This window comes from Coregonus lavaretus, assembly GCF_964263955.1.
Source record: "Coregonus lavaretus genome assembly, contig: HAP1_SCAFFOLD_172, whole genome shotgun sequence".
Taxonomy (NCBI): Eukaryota; Metazoa; Chordata; class Actinopteri; order Salmoniformes; family Salmonidae; genus Coregonus; species Coregonus lavaretus.
In genome coordinates, this window is record NW_028156410.1 from 824,872 (window position 1) to 852,393 (window position 27,522).

Here is a 27,522-nt window from a genome sequence, read left to right on the forward strand (position 1 = left end):
AATACAGCACAAGGGGGACTAATGTTATATTGTTATTTATTTTGCTCTTTTGCACCCCAGTATCTCTATTTGCACATAATCTCTTGCACATCTAGCATTCCAGTGTTAATACTATTGTAATTATTCTGCACTATAGCCTATTTATTGCCTTACCTCCATAACTTGCTACATTTGCACACACTGTATATATATTTTCTGTTGTATTTCTGACTTCTGAGAACCTGTTCTCAACTGGCTTACCTGGTTAAATAAAGGTGAAATAAAAATAAAAAAAATGTTGCGGACAAATTAATTAAACGCCTCAAAGGATGAAAAAGATCAAAGGATTCAATTCGCGCCAAAGTGACGTTCGTCTTAGAAATTTACTTAGTGACGTAAAACTTTGCTTCAGAGGAAGTAACGCCCACGTTTCAAACTTCAGGAATGTGTTCTCATTGGCTGAAGATCGGAATAATTCTGCCAACGGTCACGGAGCAGTATGGGCAGAAGAAGTTGTGACAACAATATTTCGGGTAAACAAACAGTCGACTGCATTATTTTACCTGTGTTTTAAGTATTTTGACAGCTAGACACAAGTACTAGAGTAATTATTTTTGTTTTTTTGTAGTAAATAAGCGCTCAGCATAATTTATCGTGCGTTTGCCAGTACGGCGTGCTGCTCCTTATGGGACGAAGCTAGCTAGCTAACCTCTTTACTTACAAAGCTAGTGAGCGAACGTTAGCTAAATTACTTAGCTAGCTTCTTGCTAGCAACGTCATTTTGGATTACGAATTGACTCAAGATTGTAGCGCCATGGGCACACAGATGTCAAGCTACTCGGGATAATTTGAAAAACGATTAACGCCGCTAGCCACTTTTACGTTACAGCCAACGTTACTGCGCCTGGGAAGTGATGAGTTACAGTTGCCGAATGTTTGTCAGTACGTCCCCGAAGATGGGACCTATTCGACAGAGACTAGACTTCAACCAGAGCGACGGCGAGGACGATGGCAACAACAGCATTGGAGTCGAGTCTCGCCTCGCCGAAATGTACTCTCCAGTGCAATCGCCGAGACAGAACTCCAACTTAAACCAAGACGTCTGTAACAGCACCATGAAGATACCTACGGCGGAGGATCGCGTTGAACTTTGGGATGAGGAGGGGTTTGGATGTCTTTCTCCCCTAAAATCACCAGGGACTTACTTGATGAAGGGGTCCCCTTCTCCTAGAAAAGGGACCCGGCCCTACTATAAGAACTACAACAGCTCGTCCCCGGAGTTTTCCGACAATCAGGAGGATGGGAGCTCTCCCATTCCTGATTGTCCGGACACGCCGCCCCATAAAACCTTCAGAAAACTCCGGCTATTTGATGTCCCCCACACACCGAAGGTGGGTTAACTACAGTAACATGTTATTGTTCTCAAATTATTCTTTCAGATCCATAATATAAGGTCAGATCAAATTATATATTTTAAAGTTTTCAGCCAGAGATAACCAGCCACTGTGCAAGAGTTATATTTCTGTCTTCAACATGTTTGAACTTGAGACTGAAGAATAGTCTCTATTACCATTTGTTAAGGGCAATGGGAGAGTTGAGTTTTCCCTGAATCATTGATCTCCTTGTGACTTATTTTTCCTATTATTTGTATTCATATGACCCTCACCAACCATAAAAATGTTATTCTTATCTAATGCAACATCATTTCCCTTTCAGAGTCTGTTGTCCAGAGCCAGGGCAGAGGCCACAGGATCCACAGTCCACCGGGTAGGAGTAGGTGTCTACATGAATGGGGACTCAACAGGAAGAACACACACAGACAGCAGGAGTAGACAGACACCCATGATCAACATCAATCCATTCACCCCTGACTCATTACTGATCCAGACAGCAACGTTACAAAGGAACAACAGAAAGAGATCACACAGGAATGAGTAAGAGAAGAACCTTGTACTGATGTCATTATCTACCAGCTGTTACATTGGGATTTTGTGGGAGTGGGACTCTAATGGGACTGACCTATAATGAACTCCATTTCCTCTTTATGCTCTCCCCTATCCTAAGGTAGTTGTGGAACTCTTGTTTGTCTGAACCATTTTCTAAAACTCAAAAGTAGTTGCGGTTTGCCAAGTGTTGTAAAGTAGATCATATTTTACTACCATGCCACAACTCGAGTTCCTCTGACTGTTAGACAACTCAAAAAAAAGTCTCTTAGAATTGGGAGATACTTATTTCTGTTGGTGTAAATGGAGCATGGCCTATTCTTAGTTGACAATAGATTCAGACATGCTTCTGCAGTGTGCGTTAAATCGGTTGACTATTGCATGCTTGTTGGCAGCAACCTAAAGCCACATGGTCACACTCACAAGGGGCACTTGTAGGGATTGTCTGCCCTCCAGTGGTTGAAATGTGATATAACACATTTTGGTTACTTTCCTTTGTCTCTACAGCTCATGTGGAGAGGACATGGAAGCCAGTGATGCAGAGTGTGAAGAGGACATCATTCCACCGTCAAAGGTACATTTTTGTAATCACTAATATAGCTTTATTACACACACTCATTGTGCTTTAGATAAGTGTCTAAGCAACGCTGTCCTTTTCTTGCAGAGAATGACTCTTCTGGATAGCAACATGATGTCAAGATATGCCACAGAGTTTCATGAGCTGGAGAAGATAGGGTCTGGGGAGTTTGGCTCTGTCTTCAAATGTGTGAAAAGACTTGATGGCTGCATCTACGCCATCAAACGCTCAAAGAAGCCCCTCGCTGGATCTGTAGACGAGTAAGAGAAGCCCATGGATTTTGAAAAGTTGACAATCCACGTATAAATTGAAACGACTAATTCACCTTAATGCTATGTCATTTTTGTGCTAATATTGTGTTCTGTTTTCCTCAGACAGAATGCACTCCGGGAGGTGTACGCCCACGCTGTCTTGGGACAGCACCCCCATGTGGTGAGGTACTACTCTGCCTGGTCAGAGGATGACCATATGCTCATACAGAATGAGTACTGTAACGGCGGCACACTGGCAGACGTGGTCACAGAGAACTACAGAACCATGCGCTTCTTCTCTCAGCTGGACCTCAAGGACCTTCTCCTTCAGGTGGCCCGTGGACTGAAGTACATTCACTCCACCTCACTGGTTCACATGGACATCAAGCCAAGTAAGTAGCTGCAGAGGTTTGGATACAGCTCCGCTATTCAATCAAATTGAATATTTATGATTTAACACTTGCCGTGCTTTACTTTTTCTCAGGCAACATCTTCTTATCCCGGAGGACTGTGGTGTGTGTCGGTGAATTTGACGATGATGAAGGACCAAATACAAATGTTGTTTACAAAATAGGTACTTAAAAAGTATAACGTCATGCAAATGAAACAAGCTAATAATTGAGTGGACTTGTCGACCAGGCAGCCTGATTCTAATGTTTTTGTATTTTTCCCTCAGGTGATCTTGGCCATGTGACCAGGATGGACAATCCTCAAGTTGAAGAAGGGGACAGCAGGTATCTGGCCAATGAAGTCTTACAAGAGGTAATTGGATAACTCCTCCTCCCCCATACCACCTCATTTGTTAAATTATTCAAAATCCATCTTATGTGACGTAACAAAACTGAACCAACATGTTTTTCAGGACTACAGAAACCTCACCAGGGCAGATATTTTTGCCCTATCACTGACTGTGATCAGTGCCTCAGGAGCTGAACCACTCCCAACTAATGGTGACAAGTGGCATGACATCAGACAAGGAAAACTACCTGCGATACCTCAAGTGCTCTCACAGGAATTCCTAAGTTTACTGAAGGTATGACTAGAAACGACAAGGGGTGCGTTCCAAACGGCACACTTTCCCTACATAGTGTGCATATATTGGATGCAGTGCTTCATTCTGCAATGGTGGTTTGTGTGCAGGACAGGCATTAGTAATAATGTTTAATTAGTGGTATTAATGTCTTCTCTGTGTGCTGCAGTTGATGATCCACCCTGACCCTGCCAGGAGGCCGTCTGCATCTTCCCTCACCAAGCACCCCGTCCTCCTCACTGCCTCCCGCATGAGCGCTGACCAGCTCCGTGTGGAACTCAACGCAGAGAAGTTCAAAAATGCGCTTCTGCAGAAGTACGTACACTCTTCATATGTCATGTCTCAAGGCTTTCCTTACTTTTTCATTTGTTATCGTATCGTAAGTATGACTGTTGGGGAGAATACTACGACATAGTGTTAGTTTTGTGAAGAAATTACATGATGCTACCTACTCTTTAAGGATTCAGGAATCCATTTCAGATGTAATTACTATTTTCTTGGTAGTTATCAATGGCTTCTCTAACAATGTGTTTTTCTCTCGTGCAGGGAGCTGAAGAAGGCCCAGCAGGCCAAAGTAGCTGCGGAGGAGAAGGTTCTGACCTCTGATAGGGTCCTGACGCGCTCCACCCTCCAGTCCAGCAGGAGCTCCAGGCTCATCGGCAAGAAGATGAACCGCTCAGTTAGCCTGACCATCTACTGAGAGGGCCAACTGCCAACCCAAATGGGTATCAGACTGGGTCGTATTCACTAGGCACGACATGGAAACAAACAGACCAAAACGGCTAGGGACTACCTGAAATTGTCCAAATAGAAATGCTTGTTTTCTGTTGCAAAACGTTTTGCTACCGTGTGCGCTAATGAATACGACCCTGGTTGCACTCGACAGTGAACTGGGAAGGCCTCCTTATGCAGACATGGACAGATGGGCTTCAAAGCGTACAAACCGACTATGATAGTTCTTACTGTTTGGTACTTGGAAAGGGTTAGTAAGACAATGGACCAAATGTATTTGACTCTAAAGAGTGAAAGGGTTGTGACCTTCCCAAGCACTTGGCATGTTCTGGCAATTGGTATTAAAGAACAAAGCCGGTTTTGTTTTTAATGAAATGTGGGTGCATGCTAGAACTTTCTGTTGCCAGTGTGAGGGTTTGGGATGGTGTGATACAAATGTGCACCTTACTGTCTGTGTTTTACCTGATGTCAGGTAGTGGAACTGGACCATTGACTAAGAATGATACAATGAGCACTTTGAACTTGCCTTATGCATACTGTTTGCATCCTGTTTTGCTCAGTTGGTAGAGCATATCGCTTGCAAAGCCAGGGTTGTGGGTTTGATTCCTACGGGTGACCAGTACGAAAAGTATGAAATTGTATGCACTCACTACTGCATCTGCTAAATGTAAAAATGCATACTGCTGCTATATATGTTGGTTTGTCTTGAACTGTAGTAGAGTTCAGTGAATTTATAAATTCCATTCAAAAGTTTAGAATAGTTTCAGTAATCAATCTCTTCTGTAAAACATGGAATTTCAATGTGTTGCGCCTGTAATACATTTCCTATCTGAAGTTCATTATGTACTGAGTTTTGTACACTGATTGTTTTAAGATGTTTTACTCATGTTCGTTTTTCATGATGAGTCATCCAATCGTGTGTGATGCGGTTGGTCGAAGTGGATCATTGTGTCAAGCCCCGGTGTCATTGTATTTTATATACGATGCACGGAGCCACTGAACAATTGTTTTAGTAAAGTCAGTATTTTAAGCTTGGACTTCTCTCCCTCTGTTCAAAACCTATAACTGTAGCATTATTGACTCATTTACATTGTCTCATGTTTTACAACGATGCATAATATACATGTAGATAATTTTGACAGCTATTGGTTTCATGTTACTTGTTCCAATTTCAATAAATTCATTCCCGATAATAAGGATGCCTTGGAACTGTCAAATGTTTATGGATGAATGTTGCTGTAAAAGAACATACAAAATAGTGACAGTATACAAATAACATGGGACTACACATGGTAGTCTGGGAAAGACGAGATATCTAATGATAATAAATGTGAGGAGATTTTCTTTCAGATTATACAGACTGAAACTTTGTTTCATAATATGGTTTCTTGTAAATTGATCGTCTGTACCAACATTGCAACATCGGCTTGTTCATTGTCGGGACATGTTTTTATTAAGCAATTATTTGTGGCCAACTGACCGTTTACTCATCACGGTTGACTACTGATTAAAATTTGCAACACGTTTGACAACTATGCGCTATGTGGCGCTACCATTCAGTCATTGGGTGATAGAAGTTTATTTTCCTGCTGCGACACTCGATCACGTGACTGTTTTATGTATCAGTGTTTGGGAAAAGTTGCAGTTTTACTTTATGACATCGAGCGCACCAGGGGCTACGAAAATGGGATTACTACGAGATGAACTTCTGAAGTCAATATGGCACGCATTCACAGCCTTGGACGTGGAGCAAAGTGGGAAAGTGTCCAAATCACAGCTTAAGGTAGGCTTTAAAGCTTAGCTAGTAGAGCTACAGTATTATTCCATAATGAAGTAAAATTAACGATTGTTTGCTTTTTGATAAAATACCCAAATTAAAATTAATTCTAACCTCGGGATATTTTATCATGTTGCTGATCCGAATATCAGACCCAAACAAAAAGTTATGATCAGCTGGAGAGAAAAAAAGATTTGACCATGTGTCTGAGATATTCAATTGAATTCAGTGTACACAGTCATTTTATGTGCTGCTTCGCTTCCCTCGCATTTGGGAACTTTGTGTCAACTGCCAAGTGATAATTCAGTCGGCAACATCAACAGCAAAGGAAAGACAAACGTCTGCTGTCCCTCAACTCACAGGCTACTCAGACAGTTTCTGCTCACATCAGTAGTATTTTCCCTTACTCATGTCTACGTTTAGCCTTTTCTCACAAAAACAGGAATAACAATGATTCTATGGAGATAACCTTTGTTGATTATGGCATGAAAGATACCAATGAATGTGGGACATGTATGCCTTTTGGATAATCGTGCCTTACACACGATATTCTGTAACTTGGACAGAATCTACAGTAAGAGTGTTGGGCTTGTAAAAGGCAAGGGGCACTGCTTTGGAAGGGTAGGGCTTGTTTTCCTGTCTGGGTCTGGCTGTCTGCCTGCCTGGTGGTCTGTGTGCCAGCCAGGCTCTAATGAAGACACTCCACTAAACATTTTTTGGTGCAGTCCAGACTGGCCTTGATTTCAACGTCCGGATGTTGATTTCTGGTCCGGATATTATTTGGCCAAACATAGACGTCTGGAAAATATGTATTTTCCCCTTTCATTCAGCACCTAAAATGCACCTGACCTATCACAACACTGCATAGTGAACATCATAACTCAGCACTGAGTTTGACTGGCTCGTAAATGTTAATATTGTTTTTCAGACAGTCCAGTCTGTTCCGTTTGTCTAGATTATAGATGTTCATGAGTGGTTTGTTTATACATATCATACGATTTATTTTGATATATTTACTTCACTCTACATCTCAACAGTGACCTTTTCAACACACTTGGGCAGCGATGCTTGAACTGACAGCAACACGTGCTTTTTCATGCATGTCAATGTGATCTTAGACGAAACAGAGGTCCTTTTGAAAAATCACCTTGTAATTGTGTTAATGGGAGTATGATGCCCACTTGTATGAGGAATCTTTTTGATATCCCTTGGACACCCCGATATTACTGTAACATCATCTTTCTACTATGCCCAGTGAATACCAACAGTATGACAGTAACCTTGCCCTCTGACTCATTGTTCATAGCCTGTATAATATGCTTCTGAGCATTGGGAGGAAGTATCTGGTGAATGATATTACTATGACAGCAACAGTTTCCCTGACTGCATAACTGATCTGACTGTGGCTCTATAGGTGCTCTCTCATAACCTGTGCACCGTGATGAAGGTTCCCCATGACCCGGTGGCCCTGGAGGAGCACTTTAAGGATGATGATGAGGGCCCTGTGTCCAACCAGGGATACATGCCCTACCTCAATAGGTTCATACTGGACAAGGTGAGTAGTAACGAGCACCTAGCCTGGTGCCAGATCTGTTTTTGCTCTTTCCAACTCCATTGCTCATTGTCATGCCAATAAGTGACAAGGAGTTGTCAGACTTCAAATCAAAGTTGATTGGTCGGGTACACAGCTTAGCAGATGTTGTAGTGGTAGTGGGTGCAGCGAAATGCTAATGTTACTAGCTCCTAACAATGCAGACATTGCACTCAGGCTGCTGAGCACCTGCGTCATCCTGCCTCCTCTCCTCACCTCACCTCAGTGGGTCTGTTAGTGGAGGTCTCTGTTTGGTGATTTCATCAGGGTGTTGGGTCCACAGAAATAGAATCACTAGAATGGACATAGCCCCTAGGTTGACAGATACTTGAGTATGAGGTGTAACTCTGGAGTGCCTTATCCCCATAGGGGATGATAAGCCTTAATGGGAAGTGTTTTATGGGTGCCTTTAGAAAAATTGTTTAAATCAATGTTTTTCTGTAAATGACTCTCCTTGCTCATAATATGATGAGCATTATTGCTATTTTCAGTATTTATCTTAGTTTATGCATGTCACCCATATTAAAATGTATTGCTTTTGAGAAATAAATGGAGTACGCAGGATCTGTTTGACCTTGAACAAGGCTGCCATTGTTATGGTAGGTCTACTGTGGGAGTGGGAGAATTGTTCTGTTTCACAGCCATCAAGGAGGTGTGAGACATTGTGAGTTATCGGAAGAAAAAAACATGTGTGCTGAAAATTACTTCAATGAGTGCAAGAAAATATAGCCTTAGTTTCAAAACAAATGTTCATTCAGCTTACATCAGCTACTCCCATTTCCTCCTGTGTCATAGATTGCATTTAGAAGTGAAGGGTTAACACACACACTACTATAGATAGATTCCATGACATGATGATTGCATGACACAGAGTCTTTGGTTTTCTCTGAGTCTGTTTTCTAGAAAAGCTTCACAATCTGATTGGTAAACACCTTGTTGTTACACGTATTGCAGGGGTTCTCAAACTTTATGGGGCCGGGGACCCTTTTTGTGATGGCAAATGTATAGAGACCCACTCATAATCAGAACACAACTCGAGTGAGATAAAAATAGCATACAAGGAGTTTTATTATGATTTCGGCACTGCATGGTAGGGAAGATTTTAAAGGCCCATCTATTGGCACCGGAGAGATAATAATTACTTGTGTCCTTTTTAATATTCAATCTGTCAGCCATTGGTAATGAATGCACTGACTTGGTAAACACCAGTGATAAAGCAATAAGTGATCTTCAAAGTTTTTGTCCTGAGTTCTCTAGTTGGCAGACCTTCAGATGTAGCCCACATCTGTAGACTTGCAAGGCTTGCCAACTGTTTCCATAGCAATAACACTAACACTGATGTCAATTAGTAAACTGCTTTAGTCCTAGCACTAGTTGTACTTGGGGCTATTTCCTTGCCTTTCTCCTCCGGAATCTGACTTGAATTGAAATGAAGAGACGAAGAACATTATGTTTGTACTTCACATCCCGTGGGCTGATACGTAGGGCAGAGAAATATTAGGCTACTACTGACCCTTTCTAATCGTATTGCCCTTACTTACAGTATGTTGAAGAAAAATAGGGGAAGTTGTTTTGTTCTGTTTTGTGTAAATGTTGGCTTTGTTTATGTTAATTACAGGTTAGGGATAACTTTGACATACTGGAGTTCAACAATGTGTGCTGGACACTGTGTTTCAAGAAAAACATCAACATGAGCCATCTTCTCATCTCCAACGATGACGCCTTCAAGGTCTGGTGCATCTTCAACTTTCTGTCTGAAGACAGGTACCCACTGGTCATCATCATAGAGGAAGTGAGAGACAAGACAACACCTCTAATACACATACATAACTTATTTGTTTAGCAGTAATTATGCTCTTCCAGTTAAAATAATTCCCATTCATACCACAGGACTGACTCGCTGTGTCCTCTCCTCCTCTCCTCCTCTCCTCCCCCTCCAGATTGAGTACTTCCTGTGGAAGCTGATGGAGGCCATGGGAGGCATTTGGAATCAGGAGAGGTTTGAGGATTACAAGCTCACGTTGAACAGGAAGCAGCAATGCCTGAGTGTCTGGGAGCTGATAGAGCTGGTTGGCTTGGGCCACTTCAGTAAGGGCATGAACCGCCAGACCCTGTCCATGGGCATCTCTGAGGTCTTCCAGGAGCTCATACTGGATGTGCTCAGACAGGTTCGCCTGCGGTACCCTCTCTCACTGCTCTTTCTGCATTCCAAATGGGACCATATTCCCTATGTAGTGCAATACTTTTAACCAGGACCCATAGGGCTCTGGTCAAAAGTACTGCACTACATAGGGAATAGGGTGCCATTTGGGACACAGTGACTGTCTACTCTATACTGACCTCTGTTAGACCTCTGCCGGTGGTAACAATCAAATAGATATAGATACGATATCTTGAGTGTGACAGATTCATGTATTTTTTCCTGAAGGGCTACATGATGAAAAAAGGCCACAAAAGGAAAAATTGGACGGAGCGCTGGTTTGTGCTTGGACCAAACTCTATGTCATACTATGTGAGTGAGGACCTCACTGACAAGAAGGGGGAAATTTTGCTGGACCGCAACTGTTGTGTGGAGGTAATAACACTGTATTATTCCTTTGGTCATTCTTAATGCGATCATTTATCTCCTAAATCAACTGTGAGGAGCATTGGAATGCTTGCTAGCCCACCTTTGTTAACCAGCTTCCTTTGACATTGTTCACCCATAGCCTACAATTTCCGCGGCCCCGCGGAAATGTAATTAACATAATAAAACAATCTCTATCAAAATCCGTCTGTTTATGCTAGAGATATCTGTTTATTTGCATGGGCTGCATCTCAATCCACCGCATCCGCCGATATTTGCGGTGAAAGGTGGCAGAGCTAGAGTGGTGTTTGTCAGACCATGAGACATCCCGAAAGTCTGTCTGTTCACGAAAACGTCTGTAGCGTCCGAACGGTTTGGCCGACAAACTATTATGTAGTGAATCTGTACAATGTAGTGAATCTGTTATTCAATGCCTTTCTATTGGCTAATAGCAGTAATGCCAAATGTGACCGAACGCGCTCGATTCGGTCTTATGTAGCAACATTTGAAATTATGTTTTTTACATTGGATAAAAGTAGAGACTCAAAGCTAGAAAATGGTATATCATGCACAACAGTTGAGGAACAATGGGAAAGTAATTCTGCTTTGAAAGATGATAAACTTGTAACCTCACTTTTGAGAAAATGGCTCTTGAATGTTTTGGTACACCTACTGGAGAGCTCTTCTTTGTCTACACCCATTCAGCATTGTTCACACCCTCTTAAGCTTTAGCCACACCCACCTCTTTAAGGATTCACAATGTGAGGCCATGTACTAAACAACCAAAGATTTCAAGACTAAAGGCTGGTTTATTCTACAGGTGTGTTTGTAAATTCAATCTGGAGTGCCAGAGTGTGCTCAGGGTGCGCTCTGGATGTTCGTAAACTCAGAGCGTTGTCAGATTGTCCGTTCGTAAATTCAGAGCGCTTCTATCTCGGAGAGTTCAGAGCGCACACTTGACGCTCTGGCCGAGGAGTAGGGTTGATCCGAGCGTTCTGACCTAACAACAGCAGTCAAGCATGCTTGCTAGCTACTTCCAGACACAAATGAGGGAACAGCTCACTCTGACCATTTTACTCGCCGTAGCAGAGCTGGTTAGGCTGTTTTTATGTTATCCAGAGCTTTGGTGACTGCAACTGTGCTGCTGGCAACAATTTATTTACACTTTTTTGCCAACGTTTATTGACACCGGCCATATTCAACAGGTGTTGAGCGTTCGTAAATTCGTCAGTTATTCTGCGCTCTGGCACACTCAGTCAAGTGCTCTGAAATCGGAGTAGATAGCCAAAGCGAATTTACCAGCTACGTCTATCGACAGTTGTCGCAGTGACATCATGAACATTCTATTGAAATGGTTACTCGCATAGTAGAGTATTTTGTTTAGATTTTTAGCTAGCTCGCTAGCTAGCTAAACAATGAACCATAACCCCAACTCATAACGTTACTACCCTGCATGAATCTGCAGGTAGCTAACCAACAAGGTTCAATGTTAGCTAGCTAGCTAAAATTAGACTATAACTAGCAATGCAAATGGCTCTGCAATACAAATAATATTACTACACAGATCATACACGTAACGTTAGCTAGCGAGCCAGCCAGCTAACGGTACGCTTTAACTTTAAATGAAAACGACTTTCTGACAAAATTAGAAACGTGTCCCGAGTGGCGCAGTGGTCTAAGGCACTGCATCGCAGTGCTAGCTGTGCCACTAGAGATCCTGGTTCGAATCCAGGCTCTGTCGTAGCCAGCCGCGACCGGGAGACCCATGGGGCGGCGCACAATTGGCCCAGGGTAGGGGAGGGAATGGCCAGCAGGGATGTAGCTCAGTTGGTAGAGCATGGCGTTTGCAATGCCAGGGTTGTGGGTTTGACTCCCACGGGGGGCCAGTATAAAAAAATACAAAAAATGTATGCACTCACTAACTGTAAGTCGCTCTGGATAAGAGCATCTGCTAAATATGTAAAATGTCAAAAATTTGTAATTTCTGAAAATGTAGCTATCTAGACTATCTTACCTGTATACATGGATGGATGCTTCTCCCGCTGTCCCGGTTGCCTTAGTTTGAAGATGTAATCTGGAGACAGGTGTTTTATACAACAGCCTTCTGTGTGTTCTCTTTTCTCCATCTCATTTTACATTTGAGTCATTTAGCAGACGCTCTTATCCAGAGCGACGTACAGTTAGTGAGTGCATACATTTTCATATTGCCCCCCCCCATGGGAAACGAACCCACAACCCTGGCGTTGCAAGCGCCATGCTCTACCAACTGAGCTACAGGGTATCTCCTTAGCTATCATACTCTAATACCACCGTGCATTCCACGGATTTCGAAACTCGGTCCTCCAGAAAGTGGAGAGCAAGACCTTTGCAGTTCTACTACGTGATATCTTTCAAAACATCTGCGAAAGGATTACCTACAGTACCAGTCAAAAGTTTGGACACACCTACTACTTCAAGGGTTTCTCTTTATTTTTACTATTTTCTACATTGTAGAATAATAGTGAAGACATCAATACTATGAAATAACACATATGTAATCATGTAGTAACCCCAAAACAGTGTTAAACAAATCAAAATATATTTTATATTTGAGATTCTTCAAAGTAGCCACCCTTTGCCTTGATGACAGCTTTGCACACTCTTGGCATTCTCTCAACCAGCTTCATGAGGTAGTCACCTGGAATGCATTTCAATTAACAGGTGTGCCTTGTTAAAAGTGAATTTGTGGAATGTATTTTCTTCTTAATGCGTTTGAGCCAATCAGTTGTGTTTTGACAAGGTAGGGGGGTATACAGAAGATAGCCCTATTTGGTAAAAGACCAAGTTCATATTATGGCAAGAACAGCTCAAATAAGCAAAGAGAAACGACAGTCCATAATTACTTGAAGACATGAAGGTCAGTCAATCCAGAAAGTTTCAGTCGCAAAAACCATCAAGCACTATGAGGAAACTGGTTCTCCTGAGGACCGCCACAGGAAAGGAAGACCCAGAGTTCCCTCTGCTACAGAGGATAAGTTCATTAGAGTTACCAGCCTCAGATTGCAGCCCAAATAAATGCTTCACAGAGTTCAAGTAACAGACACATCTCAACATCAACTGTTCAGAGGAGACTGCATGAATCAGGCCTTCATGGTCGAATTGCTGCAAAGAATCCACTACTAAAGGACACCAATAAGAAGAAGAAACTTGCTTGGGCCAAGAAACACGAGCAATGGACATTAGACTGGTGGAAATCTGTCCTTTGGTCTGATGAGTCCAAATTTGAGATTTTTGGTTCCAACTGCCGTGTCTTTGTGAGACGCAGAGTATGTGAATGGATGATCGCCGCATGTGTGGTTCCCACCGTGAAGCATGGAGGAGGAGGTGTGATGGTGTGGAGGTGCTTTGCTGGTGACACAGTCAGTGATTTATTTAGAATTCAAGGCACACTTAACCAGCATGGCATCACAGCATTCTGTAGCGATACGCCATCCCATCTGGTTTGCGCTTAGTGGGACTATCATTTATTTTTCAACAGGACAATGACCCAACACACCTCCAGGCTGTGTAAGGGCTATTTGACCAAGAAGGAGAGTGATGGGAATGCTGCATCAGGTGACCTGGCCTCCACAATCACCCAACCTCAACCCAATTGAGATGGTTTGGGATGAGTAGGACGGCAGAGTGAAGGAAAAGCAGCCAACAAGTGCTCAGCATATGTGGGAACTCCTTCAAGACTATTGGAAAAGCATTCCAGGTGAAGCTGGTTGAGAGAATGCCAAGAGTGTGCAAAGCTGTCATCAAGGCAAAGGGTGGCTACTTTGAATAATCTAAAATCTAAAATATATTTTGATTAGTTTAACACTTTTTGGGTTACTACATGTTTCCATATGTGTTATTTCATAGTTTTGATGTCTTCACTATTATTCTAAAATGTTTAAAATAGTAAAAATGAAGATAAACCCTTGAATGAGTAGGTGTGTCCAAACTTTTTTGACTGGTACTGTACACATACTGACCAGCTCATGTTATAGACAGAAGCGTGCTACATGGCAAACCAATCCGAACTCATCTCTCGGCATGTCCAGCCCATCCATTATCTCAGCCAATCATGGCTAGCGGGAAGGTTCCTATCTGTGGCTAAACCAACTAGGCTCGTAATTTAACAATTTTATTCATATTTACAGATGGCATACAAGTTTGTTATTAAGGCACATGAAAGTTCACATGTTCCAGAAGGCATTTCTGCCAAAAAACGCATTTTGCCAAAAAACGCATTTTGATTAAAAAAAAAAAGTTGAAGTTCAAATGGCTCTCCTGTGAAGTAGTGACGTGTGACATATGCCTAGTTTCCTGAAATGAGTCACAAATTAAATGTTTCATCAAACAATATATGTATTTAAAAACAAGTATTATACCTTAAGGGGTCTTAAAATTCTAAATCAAATAGCTAAATGATCCTTGGTATGACCATCTTAAAACAATTCCATATGTTAGCTTAGAACCCCCCCCCTCCCCCAGCTTAGACCGGGCTTAGACTCTAGAGGGTTAATGGTCAAACACAAGGAAGTGTGCGGTTAGTGTGTGTGAAGTCTTGTTCTCTCTGCAGTCTCTACCAGACAAGGAGGGGAAGAAATGCCTCTTTATAGTCAAGTGCAGCGACAAAAGCTTTGAGATCAGCGCATCGGATAAGAAGAGGAAACAAGAATGGATCCAAGGTAAAGCGTCCAATCCCTCACCACCATCCTAACAGATTCTGTAAACAGCACAGCTTTTATCTCACCACATTAGGGTTTATTTTTAAATATCAGAGGAACTTGCTCTCACATCGCTCTGTCCCAGCTGTGTGTTTATCAGGGTGTGGGTCGCTGCAGTAGATAAAGCAGCCAGCCGGACTCCCCTCTCCTCTCCTCCCCTCCTAGCCATCCAAACATGCATCCAGCAGCTGAGGTTGGGCCTGCCCTCTCCGCACCGTGAGGCCAGGCTGCGGCGCAGGGAGCTCAGGCAGAAACAGCAGGCTGAGCAGGGGGAGCTGGAGGAGAGGATGAGGCTGCTGCAGACAGCCAATGAAAACAAGCATAGACAGCTGGAGTCTATGAGGAAGGTACTGTCTATTTCTCTGTCCCTCTCTCTCTCTCTCGCTCTCTGTGTTTTGCTCCCTCTGTCCCTCTCCTCTCTGTCAATAAAATTCAGAGGGCTTTATTGGCATGGGAAACATGTTTACATTGCCAAAGCAAGTGAAATAGATAATAAACAAAAGTGAAATAAACAATCAGAAATTAACAGTAAAATAATAGAGACATTTCAAATGATATATTATGGCTATGTACAGTGTTGTAATAATGTGCAAATAGTTGAAGTACAAAAGAGAAAATAAATAAATATGGGTTGTATTTACAATGGTTTTTGTGCTTCACTGGTTGCCCTTTTTTTGTGGCAACAGGTCACAAATATTGCTGCTGTGATGGCACACAGTGGTATTTCATCTGATAGATATGGGAGTTTATCAAAATTTGATTTGTTTTCAACTTCTTTGTGGGTCTGTGTAATCTGAGGGAAATAATTGTCTCTAATATGGTGCAGCTCACTTTCCACCTCATTTTGTGGGTAGTGTGCACATAGCCCGTCTTCTCTCGAGAGCCAGGTCTGCCTACGGCGGCCTCTCAATAGCAAGGCTATGCTCACTGAGTCGGTAGTCAAAGCTTTTCTTAATTTGGGGTCAGTCACATTGGTCAGGTATTCTGTGACTGTGTACTGTCTGTTTAGGGCCAAATATCATTCTAGTTTGCTTTGTTTTTTGGTTAGTTATTTTCAATGTGTCAAGTAATAATATTTTTGTTGTCTCATGATTTCATTGGGTCTAATTGTGTTGCTGTCATGTGGCTCTGTGGGGTCTGTTTGTGTTTGTGAACAGAGCCCCAGGACCAGCTTGCTGAGGGGACTAGGGATGGGCATTTGACTCTCATGTTTTTTTAGAGTACACAAAAAAAATATGTGCATATTTATCTACAGAATATGTCAACAATGAGCAACAATGCCTAATTTATCAGAATGTTACAGATAACGAATCCTAATTGCCAAATTGCCTCATATATATTCAGTCAATAAAAAACACAAGTGCCATTTAAGATTAATTTATTGAAACTGTAACTGGCTATATTATGTCGTGGAACACAATCTTCAAAAAGGTAGTAGCCTCAACAGTGTGGCGCTGGCTTGTAGAAGTCTATGGCTGTGCAATGGCATATCCTTGTTTTGTTAATTTAGCAGACAAGATGCTCTTATTTCCTGAGCCCTTGCCCTTATCACATTCGACACCTATTTTATAGTAAACAAAACATGATGTAATATAACAGAATAAAATATAACACAATAGTGCAAAGAGTGATAATTTGAAACAGAGCTCAATTTGAAGACACATTTTTCAGGGTTACAAACCAAACTCTGTCTTCTTTTCAATATACAGACGTTCGATTTAATTTATTATACCTGTTCCTTGTAATTTTCCAAATGGATTAACAATTCTACATAGGGATGAATTATGGCCAGGACATCTGTTTGGTGAGTAGGCCTAGGCTTAATGATTCTGATGAAAATGTGCTCTTTGTCTTTATCAAACAAAAGTTTTAGCATATTTTCAGTGTGGAACTTGTCTATGCCTAGGCTGACCAATTCTAAACGCCACTACTAGTGGCACTAGCAGTTTGCAAAGTAGAGTCGTCACTAACGTTAGTTACCACAGCCACAAAGTCATAAACCCTGCCTGTTTCTACAATTTTGTTTCTTAAAATCTGATTTTAAACCTAATCCTTAACCCTAACCACACTGTTAATCTTATGCCTAGCCCAACCTTAAATTAACACCAAAAAGCTAATAATGGGTTTCATTAATTTTTACGATATAGCATAGTAATTAGTGACAACCGCAAAGTAGCCTAAACGGAAAATGACGCAATTATTCCAAAACTGCAGCTCATTGTTGGAACACATATTTCCCTACTTCAGTCAACCAGTCCATTAAGAATTTGTGATAAAACTGTCGTCATTTGGCAAGGAATGTAACCTGTGTATCCCATCAGTTAGATACGTTTTTATAGGCATTTATTTATGTTGGCACACACAGCACGCGTGTGTAGAGGGAGCAGTCGGAACGCAATTGAATGAGTGAGACAAGGAGGGGAAAGGGAATTTAGGGTGCAGAACTGTGCGATGTTTGTCTTGGTTTATTTTTGGTTTCGTTTTGCAAATGCACATGTACAAATGGAACACTAGAGTCAAAGCAAATTAACGTTGTCTTTTTTGACCAAATAGTTTTACAGTATTGGAAAAAATGAGATCTCTGGTTAAAGATAAAGTTTTGACGTCAGTTCAAGTCCTCAAGTACTTTATTTATCTTGCCCATCCCTAGAGGGGACCCTTCTCTTCTCATCTCTCTGTAGGTGATGGCTTTGTTATGAAACGGTTTGGGAATCGCATCCTTTTAGGTGGTCCTAGAATTGAACAGCTCTTTTCTGGATCTTGATAATTAGCGGGTATTGTTCTAATTCTGCTCTGCATATATTATTTGGTGTTTTAAGTTGTAGATTTGGTGTTTGTCCCATTTTGTGAATTATTGGTTGGTGAGCGGACCCCAGACCTCACAACCATAAAGGGAAATGGGTTCTATAACTGATTCAAGTATTTTTCGACAGATCCAAATTGGGATATTTAATTCTATGTTCCTTTTGATGGCGTAAAGGCCCTTCTTGCCTTGCCTCTCAGATCGGTCACAGCTTTGTGGACGTTACCTGTGGTGCTGATGTTTAGCCCGAGGTAGGTATAGTTTTTTGTGTGCTCTAGGGTGTCTAAATGGAATTTGTATTTGTGATCCGCGCAGCTGGACCATTTTTGGAACACCATTATTTTTGTCTTAATGAGATTCACTGTTGGGGCTCAGGTCTGACAGAATCTGTGCAGAAGATCTAGGTACTGCTGTAGGTCCTCTTTGGTTGGGGACAGAAGAACCAGATCATCAGCAAACAGTAGACATTTGACTCAAATTCTAGTAGGTGAGGCCGGGTGTTGCAGAATGTTCTAGTGCCCTCAACAATTCGTTGATATACAGTACAGTCGTGGTCAAACGTTTTGAGAATGACACAAATATAAATTTTCACAAAGTCTGCTGCCTCAGTTTTTATGATGGCAATTTGCATATACTCCAGAATGTTACGAAGCGTGATCAGATGAATTGCAATTAATTGCAAAGTCCCTCTGCCATGAAAATGAACTTAATCCCCCAAAAAAACATTTCCACTGCATTTCAGCCCTGCCACAAAAGGACCAGCTGACATCATGTCAGTGATTCTCTCGTTAAGAGTGTTGACGAGGACAAGGCTGGAGATCACTCTGTCATGCTGATTGAGTTAGAATAACAGGCTGGAAGCTTTAAAAGGAGGGTGGTGCTTGAAATCATTGTTCTTCCTCTGTTAACCATGGTTACCTGAAAGGAAACACGTGCCGTCATCATTGCTTTGCACAAAATGGGCTTCACAGGCAAGGATATTGCTGCTAGTAAGATTGCACCTAAATCAACCATTTATCGGATCATCAAGAACTTCAAGGAGAGAGGTTCAATTGTTGTGAAGAAGGCTTCAGGACGCCCAAGAAAGTCCAGCAAGCGCCAGGACTGTCTCCTAAAGTTGATTCAGCTGCGGGACGGGGCACCACCAGTGCAGAGCTTGCTCAGGAATAGCAGCAGGCAGGTGTGAGTGCATCTGCACGCACAGTGAGGCAAATACTTTTGGAGGATGGCCTGGTGTCAAGAAGGGCAGCGAGGAAGCCACTTCTCTCCAGGAAAAACATCAGGGACAGACTGATATTCTGCAAAAGGTACAGGGATTGGACTGCTGAGGACTGGGGTAAAGTAATTTTCTCTGATGAATCCCCTTTCTGATTGTTTGGGGCATCCGGAAAAAAGCTTGTCCGGAGAAGACAAGGTGAGCGCTACCATCAGTCCTGTGTCATGCCAACAGTAAAGCATCCTGAGACCATTCATGTGTGGGGTTGCTTCTCAGCCAAGGGAGTGGGCTCACTCACAATTTAGCCTAAGAACACAGCCATGAATAAAGAATGGTACCAACACATCCTCCGAGAGCAACTTCTCCTAACCATCCAAGAACAGTTTGGTGACGAACAATGCCTTTTCCAGCATGATGGAGCACCTTGCCATAAGGCAAAAGTGATAACTAAGTGGCTCGGGGAACAAAACATCGACATTTTGGGTCCATGGCCAGGAAACTCCCCAGACCTTAATCCCATTGAGAACTTGTGGTCAATCCTCAAGAGGCGGGTGGACAAACAAAAACCCACAAATTCTGACAAACTCCAAGCATGCAAGAATGGGCTGCCATCAGTCAGGATGTGGCCCAGAAGTTAATTGACAGCATGCCAGGGCAGATTGCAGAGGTCTTGAAAAAGAAGGGTCAACACTGCAAATATTGACTCTTTGCCTAAACTTAATGTAATTGTCAGTAAAAGCCTTTGACACTTATGGAATGCTTGTAATTATACTTCAGTAAACTGTAGTAACATCTGACAAAAATATCTAAAAACACTGAAGCAGCAAACTTTGTGAAGACCAATACTTGTGTCATTCTCAAAACTTTTGACCACGACTGTATATGTTGAAGAGGGTGAGGCTCAAGCTGCATCCCTGTCTCATCCCACGGCCCATTGGAAAGAAGTATGTTTGTTTTTTGCCCATTTTAACCACACACTTGTTGTTTGTGTACATGGATTTTATAATGTCGTATGTTTTTCCCCCAACACCGCTTTCCATCAATTTATATAGTAGACCCTCTGTCTCCCTCTCTCGCTTTCTGTCTCTCTCTTTCTCTCTCTCTCCTGCTCTCACTCTCACATAAGTGCTATGTAGCTTTACACTACTTGTCATAAAAATGTTATTCAGAGTGTTAAATCCCCTTTCATTCAGAACTATAAACCCCACTAGAAAATGACCTGTCCTCTCAGGACAGGGAATCCTCACACCTCTCCCTGTTACTAATCACATTTTTATTGTCCTCTGTTTGTCTGCTGTAAATGACAGTTAACTTTTCTGCCTTAGGGCAGTGGCCCCTTAAGAATGAACACTAAGAATGTTGATTGTATTCTGTTGTCAAAGCTACAGGTCCTGTCCTCATCCAGGCCTGTTCCCAAGCATTTTACACAGACCTGTCATACATTCTTCCCCTCTCTTAGCTGAGACAACCCAGACAAATCGGACATATTCATGGTCCATCAGGGGTGATTGTAGTAGTGATATAGTAGGGTTATTATAGCAGTTTAGGATTTATACTACCAGTTGTCGACTGACCTCAGTTAACATGATCCATGATGTCATTTTACAGGTAGCCTACTCCTGGAGGTACAACATATATTATAATGAGCCTGTTACAGTATTTTTTTAAAATGCTTCACTACTTCTCAAGTCTGTGGTGAAAGCACTTGATGGAAAAGTCCAGTGGGTGTGTGAAGGAGGTGTGACAGTTAAAGACAATAGGCTGATTATATGGTGGAGTTTTCTCTCTACTCTTTACTGCATTCAATTATAATGGAATGAAAGATCAGCACTTACCCACTCTCCCTTTCCTGAGTCAAGGAAAGCCTCTCTCTCTCTATCTCTACCTACTTGCTTTCTCCCATACCCTATATATATATTTTTTTTTACATGTAAATAAATATTACGTTTACAGTTAAGTATTGCTGTTTTGATTAACAATTTATTTAGTGAAGGTTTATTTGTTGTTTGTCACACGGCTCAGGTGCTCTCATAGTATTGCTTGTGGGGGCGGGGGTTATGGGGGCTGTCACGTTCGTTCAAGGACGGGTCAGACCAAGGCGCAGCGTGAAATGCGTACATGTTTATTCAAATGATAAACACACGACAAAACAACAAACCAAACGACACGTGAAGTCCAAAGGCTACACACAAACAAGCCTACACACGGAACAAGATCCCACAACTACCTAGTGCCAATAGGCTGCCTAAGTATGATCCCCAATCAGAGACAACGAGTGACAGCTGCCTCTGATTGGGAACCACACCGGCCAACATAGATATACACACCCTGACTCAACATATAAGAGTCCCCTGAGTCAGGGCGTGACAGGGGCTGTTGTTTCTGTTACTCCCAGAGGAGTTTCAGTTCCTCATTAATGAACACCATTCCGTGAAGTCTCATGCTTAACCTTGACCCATGTTTAACTTGTGTAAAACTTGTAGAGAACTTACCGGAATTCCCAACTGCAGTGAATGAAGCATATTATGTTAGAAATGTTTATGAATATCAGAAACAGATCATTGTTCCCCCACTATGAAATCAGGAAGGGGACTGTGGATCTGTCTCCGTCCGTTAGTACATTCGTACGTTCATACGTTAGTCAGATGTGATATCTCAGACAGCATTGGCCCGATTTTGACAACTTGGGTGAATGATGCGTCTTGCTATAGAGATCCGGCATTTACAAAAGTACACTGATTGGCCAGATAGTGGCTCTATAACAACAGAATGAAAATGCAAATTTAGGAAGGTCACACCCCTCACCCTGTTTGACCTAAAGTCATACAATTCGGTACATAGGTCCCTTTCCTCAAAAGGAACAATTTTGCTTCAAGGACACATAAGGTCCACCATGATGGATTTTCCGCCATTTTGAATTTTGTGAAAAAGACTTAAAACACTACTCTTCTGGTACCAAATTACCGATCTGCACGAAACTTGATATGTGGCATCTATGGACAAAGGTCTCTCAATACACATTTTCAGACTAGTACCTAAAACAACATGGCCTCTATTGACCAATAAACATTCACGTGGGCATGGTTTGGCACATAAATGCATAGACACTGAGACTACAAAACATTAGGAACACCTTCCTAATATTGAGTTGCACCCCTTTTGCCCACAGAACAGCTTCAATTTGTCAGGGCATGTACTCTACAAGGTGTCGAAAGCGTTCCACAGGGATGCTGGCCCATTTTGACGCCAATGCTTCCCACAGTGTCAAGTTGGCCGGATGTCCTTTCTTGATACACATGGGAAACTGTTGAACGTGAAAAACCCAGCAGCGTTCTACTAAGCTAAATGGAATTGTTTTAAGAAGGTCATACCAAGGATCATTTTCCTATTTGATTTTGAATTTTAAGACCCCTTGAATAGGGTTTAAGTTTTTCCTGGTATTTTACAATTGTTCCATCCTGAGAATAAATCACTTTTCTCCCGGGTAACCCGGTATTTCCTGCCAAGTGTCATACAAAAGCATTATAAAGCATATAAATAGGCCTGTCTGAATTTGATTAGAGCTTTGATTGAAAATTCAACCCTGATGCTACCTGAGTGTGATAGGTGATTTGAAGGAGTCTGGCGCAGGAGGGTAAATCACAGAATGCAGAGTTTATTCCGTTGCACAGAGTTATGCTGGATAGCGTCAAACAGTCCAGTGCGCAAAACAGGCGCACTGGAACAAAACAGGCACACGGGGAAAATATACCCCGGCAATACAAAATAAACGTAGCTCAACCGAGCTACTCTCTCCTCACAATAAACAATCACCCACAGGGACAAGGGGGGCAGAGGGAATACTTATACATGTACTAATGAGGGGATATGAACCAGGTGTGTGTGTAATAGACAAGACAAAACAAATTAAATGATGAGATATGGACCGGCAGTGGCTAGAAGGCCGGTGACGACGAACGCCGAAGCCTGCCCGAACAAGGAAAGGAGGCAGCTTCGGAGGAAGTCGTGACACTGAGCCTGATGAGCCATACATTAAATACATTTTATGAGCCTTACATTAAAGACATTTAATGAGCCCAAGCCCAAATGATTGTGTCGTTATCCAATATACATATGATATAGGCTACTGCACATTACACATGACAGAAAAACATAGCCCATAGATGTAGCTAGCTATATGCTCTCTTGGGTAAATAAATGAAACTAGCTCATGTAGGCTAATCTTTTTGAGTGTGAACTGTATTACTGTACTGTATTATATGGGCTGGACATGCGCACATTGTTCAAACCATGATAAAGCAGGGAGAGAACATGCAATTCTGGTGCAGCACATGCGGCCTACAAAGTTACAAGTATAGGCTAGCGAATTAGATTTTAATTTTGAATTATAATAGGGCCTATTTGTATAATTAGTAGGCTGACGCATATATAGGCCTACCTTTCATAATATTTATCCTATTGTTATTAGCCTACCTCCTCTTTCTCTCTCTATTGTTGCTTTATTCCATCCTCGCTTTCAACAGTTCAAAATTTAATAAGTTTCATTGTCCTTATCGTCATCATTCTAATGTCACCCTTGAATAATATAGGACTATAATTAGATGCAGACGGCTTTCACTTCTCTTCACGAAAATTGAATGGTTATGGGTCTGAATAAATAACTGCTATAGCCTACCGCAATCGTGCGTTCGCTCTTCTTTCAAACAACCCGTGAGTTCTTTTGGCTGCTGTATTTAACGTTCAACAAACAAGAGCTTGCGTTCCTCTTCGAATAGTCTATTGGTATAACAAATGAAAAGAAAAAAAAACGATGTCCAGCAAGCTATTCAGTCTATTGTTTCCTGCATAGAACTCCAAGAGCTCAGGAGCGTTATTTAAGGAGAGAGGCCAGCGGAGTACAGGGTGTGCGAATTGTGCAAGAGACAGAGGCTATAAGTTAGAAGCTTATTATGCATAACCATCGATAATTAGCTAAATATAAGGCTAATACTGCATTGAATTTATTACCTGAAAGAGGTAGGCTACGACATCTATACAGTGGCTTGTGAAAGTATTCACCCCCCTTGGCATTTTTCCTATTTTGTTGCCTTACAACCTGGTATTAAAATGGATTTGTGGGGGGTTTGTATCATTTGATTTACACAACATGCCTACCACTTGAAGATGCTAAATATTTTTTTTTGTGAAACGAACAAGAAATAAGACAAATTACAGCTGCAAGTCTCTTGGGGTATGTCTCTATAAGCTTGGCACATCTAGCCACTGGGATTTTTGCCCATTCTACAAGGCAAAACTGCTTTACCAGTATGCTTAGGGTCATTGTTCTGCTGGAAGGTGAACCTCCGTCCCAGTCTCAAATCTCTGGAAGAGTGAAACAGGTTTCCCTCAAGAATTTCCCTGTATTTAGCGCCATCCATCATTCCTTCAATTCTGACCAGTTTCCCAGTCCCTGCCAATGAAAAACATCCCCACAGCATGATGCTGCCACCACCACGCTTCACTGTGGGGATGGTGTTCTCGGGGTGATGAGAGGTGTTGGGTTTGCGCCAGACATAGCGTTTTCCTTGATGGCCAAAAAGCTCAATTTTAGTATCATCTGACCGGAGTACCTTCTTCCATATGTTTGGGGAGTCTCCCACATGCCTTTTGGCGAACACCAAACGTGTTTGCTTTTTTTTTCTTTAAGCAATGGCTTATTTCTGGCCACTCTTCCGTAAATCCCAGCTCTGTGGAGTGTACGGCTTAACGTGGTCCTATGGACAGATACTCCAATCTCCGCTGTGGAGCTTTGCAGCTCCTTTAGGGTTATCTTTGGTCTCTTTGTTGCCTCTCTGATTAATGTCCTCCTTGCCTGGGCCGTGAGTATTGGTGGGTGGCCCTCTCTTGGCAGGTTTGTTGTGGTGCCATATTCTTTCCATTTTTTAAATAATGGATTTAATGGTGCTCCGTGGGATGTTCAAAGTTTCTGATATTTATTTATAACCCAACCCTGATCTGTACTTCTCCACAACTTTGTCCCTGACCTGTTTGGAGAGCTCCTTGGTCTTCATGGTGCCGCTTGCTTGGTGGTGCCCCTTGCTTAGTGGTGTTGCAGACTCTGGGGCCTTTCAGAACAGGTGTATATATACTGAGATCATGTGACAGATCATGTGACACTTAGATTGCACACAGGTGGACTTTATTTAACTAATTATGTGACTTCTGAAGGTAATTGGTTGCACCAGATCATATTTAGGGGCTTCATAGCAAAGGGGGTGAATACATATGCACGCACCACTTTTCCGTTATTCATTTTTTTCATTTCACTTGTCCATTACATGAAATCCAAATAAAAATCCTTTTAAATTACAGGTTGTAATGCAACAAAATAGGGAAAATGCCAAGGGGGGTGAATACTTTTGCAAGGCACTAGGGCTACATTTTTATCTAGAACAGCGTTATCTATTTTGGATGCAATTTGAATGGAGTTGGAGAGAGAGAAAGACTGTGAGAGAGTGCTCGCGCATGCACTGATTTACAAAAACAATATTCGAGTGATAGGCTGTTTTAACACTGCAGCTGCAATTTAAGAAAACAAATCTTTACAATTAAAAAATAAAGAGACCCCCGAAAGCCAGATGGAGAAGGGTAAATTAGATGCGCATTTGGTCTTTATATTACTGTAGCATAAGCTATGCTGCAGCAAATGTAGGCCTACCTGTCACAAGAAAAAAAGTTACCATGATGATAGGTCTACATGCATTGTGAACAGCGCTCCATACTGAGATGGGCAGTCTGTCCCCACCCTGAGCGTTGATGATTCATCATGCAGAGGCTGTAGAGAAGCCAGATTTAGACATCGCATATGATTTAACAGTTCCATTTCACGCCATGCTGTTCATATAAATTATTTATTATCATTTACTGGTTTCTCACAGTTATTTATCCCGGGAAAAGGGAGTGGTTTTGAGCGGTAAATCCCGGTAAATCTCGGTAACCGGGTTCCCGCCATTCAACCCTACCCTTGAAGTGTAAAAAAATATATACAAATTATTTGATGAAAATTGTTATTTGGCCTTACTGCTATTAACCCATACAAATGTATTGAATAACATATTCACTACATGGAACAACAGATAGTCCCCCCCCCCCCCAAAAAAAAAAAGGAAGGAAGTTTGTTCTGAAATGTCTGTCCTATATCTGAGGGCCTCCTGTAGCTCAGATGGTAGAGCATGGTGCTTGCAATGCCAGGATTGTGGGTTCAATTCCCACGGGGGGCCGGTATGAAAAATGTATGCACTCACTAACTATAAGTCGCTCTGGATAAGAGCGTTGATGAAAATGTAATATCAGGAATTATATATGTATTTAATCCCTAATTTTTGGCACTAAACACTCTCCATATACAGTGGGGAAAATAAGTATTTAGTCAGCCACCAATTGTGCAAGTTCTCCCACTTAAAAAGATGAGAGAGGCCTGTAATTTTCATCATAGGTACACGTCAACTATGACAGACAAAATGAGAACAAAAAATCCAGAAAATCACATTGTAGGATTTTTTTATTTTTTTATTTTTTTGCAAATGATGGTGGAAAATAAGTATTTGGTCAATAACAAAAGTTTCTCAATACTTTGTTACAGTGGGGAAAAAAAGTATTTAGTCAGCCACCAATTGTGCAAGTTCTCCCACTTAAAAAGATGAGAGAGGCCTGTAATTTTCATCATAGGTACACGTCAACTATGACAGACAAATTGAGAAAAGAAATTCCAGAAAATCACATTGTAGGATTTTTAATGAATTTATTTGCAAATTATGGTGGAAAATAAGTATTTGGTCACCTACAAACAAGCAAGATTTCTTGCTCTCACAGACCTGTAACTTCTTCTTTAAGAGGCTCCTCTGTCCTCCACTCGTTACCTGTATTAATGGCACCTGTTTGAACTTGTTATCTGTATAAAAGACACCTGTCCACAACCTCAAACAGTCACACTCCAAACTCCACTATGGCCAAGACCAAAGCGCTGTCAAAGGACACCAGAAACAAAATTGTAGACCTGCACCAGGCTGGGAAGACTGAATCTGCAATAGGTAAGCAGCTTGGTTTGAAGAAATCAACTTTGGGAGCAATTATTAGGAAATGGAAGACATACAAGACCACTGATAATCTCCCTCGATCTGGGGCTCCACGCAAGAGCTCACCCCGTGGGGTCAAAATGATCACAAGAACGGTGAGCAAAAATCCCAGAACCACATGGGGGGACCTAGTGAATGACCTCCAGAGAGCTGGGACCAAAGTAACAAAGCCTACCATCAGTAACACACTACGCCGCCAGGGACTCA

General features: G+C 41.9%; 2 protein-coding genes across 2 annotated transcripts in view; both read left to right on the forward strand.

The window, feature by feature from the left end:
- The first annotated feature begins 425 nt into the window (after window positions 1-425).
- Window positions 426-5,708, forward strand: LOC311126370 (wee1-like protein kinase 1-A). Its single transcript, XM_084200377.1, has 10 exons — window positions 426-1,370; window positions 1,696-1,913; window positions 2,430-2,496; window positions 2,587-2,759; window positions 2,874-3,142; window positions 3,235-3,324; window positions 3,427-3,512; window positions 3,613-3,783; window positions 3,950-4,095; window positions 4,327-5,708. Exons 1-10 carry the CDS (start codon window positions 894-896, stop codon window positions 4,478-4,480), a joined length of 1,851 nt encoding a protein of 616 aa, XP_084056503.1. The 5' UTR covers window positions 426-893; the 3' UTR covers window positions 4,481-5,708.
- A 366-nt stretch (window positions 5,709-6,074) lies between these two features.
- The window catches only part of LOC311126373 (switch-associated protein 70-like), a 29,465-nt gene continuing 8,017 nt past the window's right edge, over window positions 6,075-27,522 (forward strand). Inside the window, exons 1-7 of the mRNA XM_084200381.1 lie at window positions 6,075-6,295; window positions 7,704-7,844; window positions 9,499-9,672; window positions 9,821-10,048; window positions 10,309-10,455; window positions 15,035-15,143; window positions 15,348-15,529. Of these exons, the coding sequence (XP_084056507.1) occupies window positions 6,167-6,295; window positions 7,704-7,844; window positions 9,499-9,672; window positions 9,821-10,048; window positions 10,309-10,455; window positions 15,035-15,143; window positions 15,348-15,529 (1,110 nt within the window). The 5' untranslated portion in view covers window positions 6,075-6,166. The remainder of the gene's footprint in view (window positions 6,296-7,703; window positions 7,845-9,498; window positions 9,673-9,820; window positions 10,049-10,308; window positions 10,456-15,034; window positions 15,144-15,347; window positions 15,530-27,522) is intronic.